Source organism: Myodes glareolus, chromosome 21 (assembly GCF_982192425.1).
Source record: "Myodes glareolus chromosome 21, mMyoGla1.1, whole genome shotgun sequence".
Classification (NCBI taxonomy): domain Eukaryota; kingdom Metazoa; phylum Chordata; class Mammalia; order Rodentia; family Cricetidae; genus Myodes; species Myodes glareolus.
In genome coordinates this window covers 15628390-15640557 of record NC_142046.1, presented here as the reverse complement: position 1 = coordinate 15640557, position 12168 = coordinate 15628390, and the positions used below count along the sequence as shown (strand labels likewise).

Here is a 12168-nt window from a genome sequence, read left to right as displayed (position 1 = left end):
GGGAGAGGACCCAAAGTTGAGTTCATTTGTGCCCCATTTGGGGGCAGCCTTATATATACTGCCAACTAGCATTTGGAGTAACCTTCCCAAAGCCCCACAGGTGAGAAGTAGAATTTCACTGTGTTGTTTCCAATCTGTATCCCAGGCCTGTCTTTTCCTAATGTTTCCTGTATCTGCATCTCTGAAAGCTCCCACTGCTGCCCCATGGCCTGAGTCAGAGCCAGACCTTCTTTCCCACCCTGAGTTCTGCAGCTTCTCTATCTACTCTTCTTCCTGAACTGCAGGCAGCCTGAGTAGCTGGGCCCTCGCTGACTTGCAGGCCTGGGAAAATTGTGCCAATACCTGAGTCATGACCTGACTGTGTGAAAAGGAAATTTGTGTGACTGACAGTGGACTTGAGGGTGAGGTCTGGCCAGTCTCTGTAGCCCCACCCTTAAGCAAAGAGTTCTGTCATCTTGTATTTGGGCTCACATTTCCCATAGTGACCCTGACCTGCCTTGGTAGTTTATTTGCTCCAAAAGTTAGCAGTTTAGTTTGACAGGCAGTGTTAGCACAAAGGAAAATGGGTGGAGTGGAAGACTGTGTCTGTGTCCTGTGTAACCTGTCTTGTCACCGGTTTAGACTTTCACACCATACCGGACAGCTTGGCGCCCCATAGTAACGGCCACCCACATTGGGTCTCACATCCGAGTAGGTGGAGTATTGACTTGTTGTGCCATTCCTTTTAGTCATGGCACTGTGTAGTGAACTGTGTGAGCTCTCCTTTCCTCACAACTTTCTCTCTGCTGATGAAACCTTCATGCCTGCTTGTAAAGGACTCCACCCATGCTGACTGTTCCCCCTTGCTTTCAAAGTTTTGTTTTGTTTTTTCTCTTGTTGAGAGTAATAACATCTCAACATGGGTGGATCCCAGATTTCATTTTCGTTTGTGTTTGAACCTGTGTGGTATACCTTTGCCTGTCATTGTTACCCAGAAACTCCCAGTATCTTGGGGGTGAGCATAATCAAGGCCCTAAGGTAGAGTCAAGTACCAGAGACAGCACATAGGCTGAAATAGTTTTCTTGACTTCCCTTCTTCTCAGGTCCTTTCTGGGTCTGTGCTGTGAACACCCAATGATGCTGGGAAGTGAATACTTCATGCACTCTGGCTGCTGTGTAGATGAGGTTTGAACTTAGCTTGAGATGTCATGTTCAACAACTGTCACTGTAAGGCCCTCCAGAGCCTTTTCTCTGAAGAGCTATTTGAGAGCCGATGGTGTTCTGTTACTGTAGTCCAAAGATTTCACATTGTAATTATCTTTAAATGACATTTTATAGTTGTTTGAGAGAGTTGCAAGAGAGGAGTGTGTACCATAGCACACATGCAGAGGTCTTAGGACAATTTTTAGGAATCTATTCTCCTTCAGCTGTGGCTTCTGGGAATTTAGTTAGCTCCTCAGACTTGAGTGGCAAGAACCTTTACCAACTGAACCACCTCACTGGCTTTTTTATTTCTGTTTTTGAGACAGGGTTTCTCTGTGTAGCCCTGGCTGTCCTGGAACTCACTATGCAGAACAGGCTGGCCTCAAATACAGAAATCTGCCTGCCTCTTCCTCCGGGGTACTGGGATTAAAGGTGTGTACCACCATCCCTGGTTTAAACGTCTGACTTTTAACCTCCAGACACGTTTGATGGAGCTCCACCGCCAGTGGGAGTTGCTTTTGGAGAAGATGCGGGAGAAGGGAATCAAACTGCTGCAAGCACAGAAGCTGGTGCAATATTTGCGGGAATGTGAGGATGTAATGGACTGGATCAATGACAAGGTATGCTTTGAGGGCAGGTGTGCTAGGCTCCCCTAAGAGGAAGGAGCCTCCCTGTGAGCTGCCTTGAGAGGCAGTGTTAATGCAGTTAGCTTAGATGGAGGGCAGGAATGGGAGAGTGTGTCTCAGCTGCTCTCTAGGAACCTTTGATTTTGTAACCCTGAAGCCTAGGGTTTCTGGGAAGAATACTGTTAGAGGATAGAAGTAAAAAACTGCATAGAGAATTGTCCAGTAAAGTGATGTGGCCTTGTCCCTAATGTATCTTCTTCATGTCAACCTTCGTTAATTGACTGTGTGCCAGTGTCTCAAGCTGGTTCTCTCCCTGAATAGGAAGCAATTGTAACTTCTGAGGAGCTGGGCCAGGACCTGGAACATGTGGAAGTTCTGCAGAAGAAATTTGAAGAGTTTCAGACTGATCTGGCTGCTCATGAAGAAAGGGTTAATGAAGTAAATCAGTTTGCTGCCAAACTCATCCAGGTGAGAAGCAGATTGATGTGTGCTACTCACAGCATCCTGGGGCCTTCTGGGATGTCTTTGTCAGCCTTAGTTTAATTTTATATGTGAATATTTTGCTTGTATATATGTATGTGCGCGATGCGTGTGCCTGGTGCCTAGAGAGACTAAAAGTGGGTGTCAGAGCCCATGGGATTACAGTTAGAGATGGTTGTGAGCTGCCATGTGGCTCTTCTGCAACCTCTGGGCTGGCTGACCCTGCCTGATTCCTAATTACCTAATTATTACTATTTCTTCCCCTCCTCCTCTTCCTCTTTTTTTTTTTTTTTTTTTTTTTTGAGATAGGTCTCTTTGTTTTTAGTCCTGGCTATCCTGGAGCTCTGTGTGTAGACCAGGCTTACCTCTAACTCACAGAGATCTTCCTGCCTCCTCCTGAATGTACTACCACACCCAACTGAGATCCCTAATTTCTAATGAGCAGATTTTGTAAGTATCTTAAAAGTTTTGTCTAATGTACATAAAACCTCATTCTGATTGCTTCTAAATGAGAGCATGGTTTTACCTTGTGGCTCTGGGCAGGAAAGACAAAGTTCATTTGATTTCTTTATTCCATCTACTTTTGGGCCAGGTTGTATGAACTTTCATTGGGCTTCTAAAACTTGTTTCTGGGGTTTCTCAGACTTTGGACCAGAGTGTGGTAGTAAATGCCTACTAATTCTGGCAATATTGATGGCTCTTACTTCTTTCCCACTGAAGTTTTTTTGGGTATGGGAGGCCCCTGAAGGACTCTCCACTGGTAGCTCTGGAGCTCATTAGAGGGGACAAAGACAGCTATGTGTGGTGACATCTGTTTCCCAGCACTGGGATGCTGAGGCTGGAAGATTGCAGGTTCAAGGATAGCCACCCTGTCTCAGAACTCAAAAGGAAGACAAGGTGGGTGGAATGGGCAAAACCACCTATCTTATTGTCTACATGAGAGCTGTTTTCATACCCCATCTTCTACTACACTAGGGTTCAGTATGTTCTGAAGATACCTAGTAATAGGAAGCAAAACCTTTTGCTTTGGGGGTCTGGAGGGTGTCTGTTGGAGGGGTCCAGGTTTTAAATTTCCAGTTATTTAGGGGCCAGGACATTTTTTTCATTGTTTTTTTTTTTTAAGTCAGTGTTTGAGAGGACAGCCAGAACTGCTCAGTAATACCTGTCCTTCTAGAAAGCCAGTGTCCTCTTCAAGTCACAACCCATTTTTCAAAGGTATGCTGGGTAAGAGCAGTCAAGCCAAGCTCCCACATACTCGATCTGACCTCTTCACATGTTTTTTGTTTTGTTTTTTTCTCAAGACAGGGTTTCTCTGTAGCTTTGGAGCCTGTCCTGAAACTAGCTCTTGTAGACCAAGCTGGCCTCAAACTCATGGAGATCCGCCTGCCTCTGCCTCCCAGGTGCTGGGATTAAAGGTGTGAGCCACCACCGCCCGGTGTTCACGTGTTCTTTTTAGCTTAGAGAAAACAAAGCATTACAGTGTGATTGGTGGGAAAGAGTCATGCTAACAAGATGTCGCCTGTCTACTTTGAGGAATAAGTTAAATTTTGACCACTAAGAACCATGTATCTGGGAAAAAGTACTTAACTGGTTCACAGACACCTGAAATGCTGGTTTGTTTTTTTTTTAATTTTCTAGAATTATTTTGTGTAAGAATTTTGCCTGCATGTATGTGTGTATGCCACATGTATTCCTGATTCCCATGAAGGTTAAAGGAAGATGTTGGATCCTATGGAATTGGAGTTAGAGATAGTTATGAACCCCACTATGTTGGTGCTGATCATTTGCAAGACTGACAAAGGCTATTCGCCAATCAGCAATCTTTCCTTCGTCCACAATGAGATTATTATCTGGTGCAGGACAGATTTAGTGGCTCACACCTTTAATCTCAACACTTGGGAGGCAGAGGCAGGTGAATCACTGAGTTCATGACCATCCTGGTCTACATAGCAAATCCAGGTCAGCCAGGGATGTATAATGAGACTCTGTCTCAAAAGAGAAGACAACAACAATAAAAAAAAATTTAGACCCCCCCAAGGGATAGAAAACAATTTATCCAAAGAAATGGATGCTCTCTTGAGCTGTAACTCCCTTCTTTACACACAGACCCAGGCTTCTTTACAGTTGGGAAGACTTCAGGCCCAGGATAACTTGCAAGGGTCAGAGGTGGCAGGTAAATTGGTCCATTCTCTTTCTTGTGTAGGAACAGCACCCAGAAGAGGAGCTGATCAAGACCAAGCAGGATGAGGTGAATGCAGCTTGGCAGCGTCTGAAAGGCTTGGCTCTTCAACGGCAGGGCAAGCTGTTTGGTGCTGCTGAGGTTCAGCGCTTTAACAGGTACTGGGGCTGTGAGAGCTGAGGAGAGCTCTTTCTCTGTGGTGTTCCCAGTGCACTTGGACAACTGCATAGCTGTGTTGACTGATTCCTTTTCTGTAGGGATGTGGATGAGACCATTGGTTGGATTAAGGAAAAGGAGCAGTTAATGGCCTCTGATGACTTTGGCAGAGACCTAGCAAGTGTTCAAGCTCTGCTTCGGAAGCATGAGGGTCTGGAGAGAGATCTTGCTGCTCTAGAGGACAAAGTGAGTTTGTTTGCTTTCTTGTTTTTCTGAGACAGGGTTTCTCTGTGAAGTCTTGGCTGTCCTGGAACTCAATATTTAGACCAGGCTGGCCTCAAACTCACAGAGATCCCCCTGCCTCTGTCTCCCAGTGCTGGGATTTAAAGTGTATGCCACCACTGCCCAGCCACAAGGTGAGTTTGAAAGTCAGTTAGCAAGGGCAGGAGAGAAGTGCTGATAAGAGTCTATTTCTAGGTGAAGGCCCTGTGTGCTGAAGCTGACCGGCTGCAACAGTCACACCCTCTGAGTGCCAACCAGATCCAGGTAAAGCGTGAGGAGCTGATTACCAACTGGGAACAGATCCGCACTCTGGCAGCAGAGAGACATGCGCGACTCGATGACTCATACAGGTAGCAAATGATCTTTTGGTATTTAGCAGTCAGGAGAGGCAAAGGGTCAATTTTAGATAACCAAAAAGCTTTTATTTCTGTAGCCTGCCAAGAATCACCAGTAAGAAAATGCAGGGTACTTTCCCTAACCTACAGTAAAATTCTTTTGGAGACTGGTAACTTTTTAGAGTGTAGTCTGTATGTAGTATTTATAACTTCATAAATTCTTCTGTCAACTCTTATTTCACTTTGACTGACAGAATGGAAATAACCCATAGTTAGCAACATCATTTAGAATAACCTATTAAAACTCAGTAATTGAACCAAGTGGTGGTGGTGCACACTTTTAATTCCAGCACTTGGGAGACAGAGGCAGGCAGATCTCTGTGAGTTCAAGGACATACTGATCTACGAGAGCTAGTTCCAGGACAGGCTCCAAACTGCAGACAAACCCTGCCTCGAAAGACACAAAACAAAACAAAAAACAGTAAATGAAGAACTGGGGGCTGGAGAGATGGCTCAGTGGTTGAGAGCACTGACTGTTCTTCCAGAGGTCCTGAGTTCAATTCCCAGTACCCACAGGGTGGCTCACAGCCATCTATAATGTAATCTTGTGCACCATCTTCTGGTCTGTACGTGTATATGCATACAGAACACTGTATATATAATAAATAAATAAATCAAAAAAAAAAAAAAAGAACTGGAAAGGTAAAGAACACTTCTTACTCACCCTGAGTTGGCCCTGGGAATAACAAGGAAGTTAACAGCGGTAAGTTAGTGGCAGTGATGAGCCAGGACGGTATAAGGAGACCCATCTCAAACAGCAAAAAATGTGAGACAAGGTGGGGGCATTACTGTGGACGAGAGAATCTATTTTTCTGCTGTCTTCACTTTAGGTTCAGTGAAGTTTCCTTTCCCAGGACTAGGGTTTGTATGGTTGACTTTTGAGAACAGAATTCAGAGCTTCAGATGGAAAGCCATCTTCTGTCGTGGGACCACTACTGGAAGTGACATACTTTTATTTTTCCCAAGGCTTCAGCGCTTTCTTGCTGACTTCCGTGACCTCACAAGCTGGGTGACTGAAATGAAAGCCCTCATCAATGCAGATGAACTGGCCAATGATGTGGCTGGTGCTGAAGCTCTGCTGGATAGGCATCAAGAACACAAGGTAGTATTTCTAGGGTCTTCCAGAACTCACAGAGATTCTCCTGCCTCTGCCTCCCAAGTGCTGGGTTCAAAGCCGTGCACCTCTACCACCCCATTTCAAGACTGTTTTAAAGAATTTACTAGGTGAGGTGGTGCATAATTTTAATCCCAACACTGGAAAAGTAGAGGCAGATAGATCTTTGGGTTTCAGGCCAGTCGGGGATACACGGTGAGAATCTGCCTCAAAAAAAATTTGCACAAGCTGGGCTGTGGTGGCACACACCTTGAATCCTAGCACTCAGGAGACAGAGACAGGCTGATCTCTGAGTTCAGGCTAGAATGAGTTTCAGTACAGGCTCCAAAGCTACAGAGAACCCCTGTCTGAAAAAGCAACAAACAAAACAAAACAAAAATCACAAAACTTACTCATAGAAAACATTGCAAAATAGATTGACCAAGTAAAATGACTTAACCTAATTCGTAGCTGAATGGATGGTCTTTATAAATGTAGACATTCAATGTAGTATGTGTCAAAACCTCAACTGTCATTTGCAAAGAGTAAGCTAAGTTCACAAAAAAGCTAAGGCCATTTTGAGAAACATGGTAGAGGAGGAAGGGATTCATTTTACCAGGTACTATAAAACTGTAGTGAGCAAGTCCTTTTGGCATAAAAAAGAAAAATGGACAGTAAATAGGGCTTGGATCTGTGCAAACATATGGCTTGATTAATGGCCCATGGCCTGCAGAGCTGGCAGCATGTGCTTCTCAGTTGGTTCCTGAAGCTGACACTGGTTCGGAAGCACTTTAAACCTGCCACTCTGTTTCTTTTCGTAGCAGTGTCAGTAATGAGTGTTGGTGTCACTGTCATCATCCCCGTGCCTCCCCACCCCTGCCACCACCCAAAAGATGTTGGAAATACGCTGTCTCTTTTCCTCTACAGGGTGAGATCGATGCTCATGAAGATAGTTTTAAGTCTGCAGATGAGTCTGGGCAGGCTCTGCTCGCAGCTGGTCACTATGCCTCAGATGAAGTGAGGGAGAAGGTAAAGTAATGAAAAGGGCCTTTTAAAGAGAAAGCCAGGACCCAGAGAGTGCTTCTCTGTCCCTATGGCCAGTTTGGGGCCCACCATCAATTGAGAACACATATAGTCCAAGATTCTGCCACAAAGTAGCAGCTTTTTCCTATAAAGATTTTAAAAAGATGTATATGGCTGGTTGTGGTAGTACTCATCTTTAAATCCCAGCACTGGGGAGGAAGAGGCAAGCAGGCAGATTTCTGTGAGTTTGAGGTCAGCATGGTCTACATAGCAAGTGTGAGACCTTGTAGGTCTTGTATAGACCCTGCCTTGGAGGGGGATAATATGTAAGTGGACCGAGAGACTTTTTTTTTCTTTGAAATTTGTGTGACATATGACTTATTTGAAAAGGAGTTTTTAGAGAGCCAGTCCTGTTTTAGTATTTGGACCGAATAGGAAACAAATTGTAAGGCTCTCAGTCAATCATGAACTTACTTATCAGGTTGGGATGCCCATTCAGTTAACAGCTCCCATTTGATAGTCCATCCTCTGTTTACATCACTTTTAGAGTCTTTCATCTATCTACCCGCCACCTTGGCATTTTTACCCAGAATGTTTATGATAACAGTAAATTCTAGGGTAGTCAGCATGGGATTCCTATGGATAGCACACTCATGCCAGTTCTGTGGTCTTAGTATATTTCTTATGATGCATTTATATACATTAAGTGCTATTGCACGAAGAAATATCTAAAACCTAGCATGAGCTGTCTGTCTCCCAGAAGGTGAAAGTTAACTTTGCTTCCTGTTTCCCAAGCTGAGCATCCTCTCAGAGGAGAGAACCACCCTGCTGGAGCTGTGGGAGCTTCGAAGGCAACAGTATGAGCAGTGCATGGACTTGCAGCTCTTCTACCGTGACACCGAGCAGGTGGACAACTGGATGAGCAAGCAGGAGGTAATGTTCGTCAGGAGCCCCTATCCGGGAAGACAAGAGTCATGCCTTACCTCTCCAGCGAGTGCTGATTTTGTTTCAGGACATCAGAGCCATTTCAGTTTTGGATAGAACCAAACTAAGCAGGCTTATTTTGGCCCTGTCTGCCTCTGGTATTGCTGAAACAGGAAGGCACTTAGAAATACAAAAAGGGTTTCTAAAAATTAGAATTTAGCCTATGTGTAATCTGAATTTAAGAGAAGCTACAAGAGCTATGTGAGAGCTGGGGTTCATGCCTGTTTGTATTCATACTCAGAAAGCTAAGGCAGGAGGGTCACAAGTTTGAGGCCAGCCGAACTACTTAGAAAGGTAAAGAGCATCTAGAATACATAGTGAGACTTTGTATCAATATCCTCCCTCCCTTAAAAGAAATAATTAGAAAAATGTTTGGGAGAATATATGATAAGGGTTGTTTTCCAGTGTTCTGGTTGATTTTTTTTTTTTTTAAGAGGATATAAAAAGACTAGACTTTCTCATGGTGATCTCAGAAGCTTAATTGCCATAGGATATTTCCTGTCTGTGTTTTGCCATAATCTGCTTTTGCTTTTGGGCTGTAGATGAATGAGCAGTCCATGATGTTGCAAACTTCTGTTCTTTCTCCAGGCATTTCTGCTAAATGAAGATTTGGGTGACTCCTTAGACAGTGTGGAAGCTCTTCTGAAGAAGCATGAGGACTTTGAGAAATCCCTCAGTGCCCAGGAAGAAAAAATCACAGTAAGACCCTTCTTGTCATGTGGTCCACAGAGTAAACAGTCCTTTTGTGAGATGGTTGGGAGGTGTCTGCAGAGTACTCCCAGGAACATGTAAGACCCCATGATGACATCATTCGAGCTTCTTGAATATGTAACATAGCTTTATGGAGCAGAATCACTTGCTTGATGGAAACCTCCCAATTGAGATGTACCTGACTGACACTGCATCAGAGTAAGGCACATGTGTTCTTCCCATAAAGAAAACAGCTTATTAGAAAGGATCAGAAGTCTGTTGTCCTACATCTGACACATACTGGGTGCTCATGCAGCAGTTGCTGTCTGCACACTTGAGGGGAATAAGCAGTCTGAAACTATCATAGCATCAGTAGAATCCTTCAGGCTTGTCCACTTGCAAACACTGTCATGTCTGCATTTGTAGAGCTCACTCTGGAGAACCAGATACTTACCCAAAAAAAAGTATCTCATAACATTTTACATTTAGGATTTTGTGTTAGACTGAATTTATAGCTATTCTAGGGTACATGTACATGCAGCTTGTGAGCCACAGGTTGGACATGCCTGCAGGTAAGCATAATCATTCAGCTGGGTACAGTGGTGGGCGCATGTCTGAGTGCAAACCTTGATTGTAAAGATTAGAATGCTTTCTCTATAGCACAGTTAGGGTACAGTGCTCAGTGACAACTCTTTCCTACCTTTCTAGGCACTGGATGAGTTTGCAACCAAACTAATCCAAAATAACCATTACGCGATGGAAGATGTGGCCACTCGCCGAGATGCTGTGAGTTCCCTGGGCTTAGCATACTCCTTTCCTGTAGTGTACACATTCTCTTTCTGAGATACTTGTTGCAGTTCAGTTGACCTGACCACATTTTGAGGAATATGAACTGTAAAATCATATCATCTGGGCTGGAGAGATGGCTCAGTGGTTAAGAGCATTGCCTGCTCTTCCAAAGGTCCTGAGTTCAATTCCCAGCAACCACACGGTGGCTCACAACCATCTGTAATGAGGTCTGGTGCCCTCTTGTGGCCTGCAGGCATACATTTGCAGACAGAATATTGTATACATAATAAATAAATAAAAAAAAAGAAAGAAAATCATATCGTCCCTGTCTTTCAGCTCCTGAGCCGCCGAAATGCCCTCCATGAGCGAGCGATGCACCGCCGGGCACAGCTGGCCGATTCCTTCCATCTACAGCAGTTCTTCCGTGATTCTGATGAGCTCAAAAGCTGGGTCAACGAGAAGATGAAAACTGCCACTGATGAAGCTTATAAAGTAATGTACAATCAATGTTGTCACATGATATTTGTAGAAGCTAAATAACCTTTCCAAAAGCTATTTGTAACTACAAAACAAAACAAAAAGAATTAAACAAAATGGGTCCTACAATCCACACTTGTTAACGTATGCTGACTGTTATTTTGGGCATGAAATTATTCTCCATACTCAAGGTCTAGACATGACCCTCTTTTTTTTTTTTTTTTTTATTGACAGGATCCATCCAACCTACAAGGCAAAGTCCAAAAACATCAGGCTTTTGAGGCTGAACTTTCAGCTAACCAGAGCCGTATTGATGCTCTAGAGAAAGCTGGGCAAAAGCTAATAGATGTCGACCACTATGCCAAGGAAGAAGTAGCAGCTCGTATGAATGAGGTCATCAGTTTGTGGAAGAAACTTCTAGAGGCCACAGAACTGAAAGGTATGAAAAAATAGATAGAAAAGTGTTTGGTGATAGGAGCGTTTGGGAAACTAAACACTACTCTCTGTCTCAGCATTCTAGAACCAGACACCAGCCAGGAAAGGTGGAGTGACAGTTTGTTGTTAAGGGTTGTTTGCTAAATAGGGGTTACTTGACTTGAGTTCTCAATAATCTGACCAGTTTGTAAGTGTGATGGATGGTTTGTTGGAGAGAATAAAAAGAATGAACTGAGCCTTCTCACCTAAAATCACAGATTAGCTGTGTACTAGAAGTGGTATCTCGTGGAATTAAAAACGCTTTCCAGACAACCTCTAGTTGAGCCTGTAGAATGTAGAGCAGAGATCATACTAGAGATTTTTCATTCCCCTACTCAGTAAAGCTGGATAATGAATAAGAATCTCACCATAATCCTCCACCAGGATACCGTAACTTGTGATCAGTATTAATGGATCACATTATTAAGAAAATTAAGCCCACTTCCTTGAACAGGAATAAAGCTCCGTGAAGCCAACCAGCAGCAGCAATTTAATCGCAATGTTGAGGACATTGAATTGTGGCTGTATGAAGTCGAAGGTCACTTGGCTTCAGATGACTATGGCAAAGACCTCACCAATGTCCAGAACCTCCAGAAGAAGCATGCCCTGCTAGAGGCAGATGTGGCTGCTCACCAGGTGGGATGGGGAATGGGACCTGTGGTGTAGGGCAAGGCAGTGCTGAATGGGAGAGTGATAAATGTTGAACGTTTCAAGATGAGACTCTTAGGGGAGAAATGAAATGTATTACTCTTACAGAACTCCACATGCTACTACTCCAAGTGTTTTCCCTCAGTGCTCTCTAGGAGCACTCTAGGAAGGTCATGGCAGAACAAATATTCTCAGAGTAGGACAGGCACCATGTTAACTTTCCTTGGTGTCTGATGAATCCTCATCCCAAGTAATAGGCTGGAGGTGTGCAGAACAGAGTCTCTGGGAATTGTTTCCAGTTTTCAAACCTTAGCCTCCTGTTCCCAGGATCGAATTGATGGCATCACAATTCAGGCCCGCCAGTTCCAAGATGCTGGCCATTTTGATGCTGAAAACATTAAGAAGAAGCAAGAGGCCCTTGTGGCTCGCTATGAGGCTCTCAAAGAACCCATGGTGGCCCGGAAGCAGAAGCTGGCAGATTCTCTTCGTCTGCAGCAGCTCTTCCGAGATGTGGAGGATGAGGAAACCTGGATTCGAGAAAAGGAGCCTATTGCTGCATCCACTAATAGAGGTTAGTCTATCTGCCCCAGGCAGAACCATGCCACTGCAGCATCCCATAGCATACAGGAGATATATCAGAGGGAGTGAGATGAAGTTTAAATCCCTGTACTGCCACACTGGTGGGAGTCC

General features: G+C 44.2%; 1 protein-coding gene across 8 annotated transcripts in view; it reads left to right on the top strand.

Moving 5' to 3' along the window:
- Positions 1-12168, top strand: part of Sptan1 (spectrin alpha, non-erythrocytic 1) — a 70129-nt gene that overhangs the window by 18847 nt on the left and 39114 nt on the right. For all 8 annotated transcript variants that reach the window (XM_048431935.3, XM_085681426.2, XM_085681423.2 and 5 more), the window contains 14 exons: positions 1662-1802; positions 2130-2276; positions 4492-4625; positions 4725-4869; positions 5101-5255; positions 6267-6402; positions 7321-7422; positions 8212-8349; positions 8989-9099; positions 9799-9876; positions 10216-10371; positions 10591-10795; positions 11285-11466; positions 11806-12049. In XM_048431935.3, the coding sequence (XP_048287892.1) occupies positions 1662-1802; positions 2130-2276; positions 4492-4625; positions 4725-4869; positions 5101-5255; positions 6267-6402; positions 7321-7422; positions 8212-8349; positions 8989-9099; positions 9799-9876; positions 10216-10371; positions 10591-10795; positions 11285-11466; positions 11806-12049 (2074 nt within the window). The remainder of the gene's footprint in view (positions 1-1661; positions 1803-2129; positions 2277-4491; positions 4626-4724; positions 4870-5100; positions 5256-6266; positions 6403-7320; positions 7423-8211; positions 8350-8988; positions 9100-9798; positions 9877-10215; positions 10372-10590; positions 10796-11284; positions 11467-11805; positions 12050-12168) is intronic.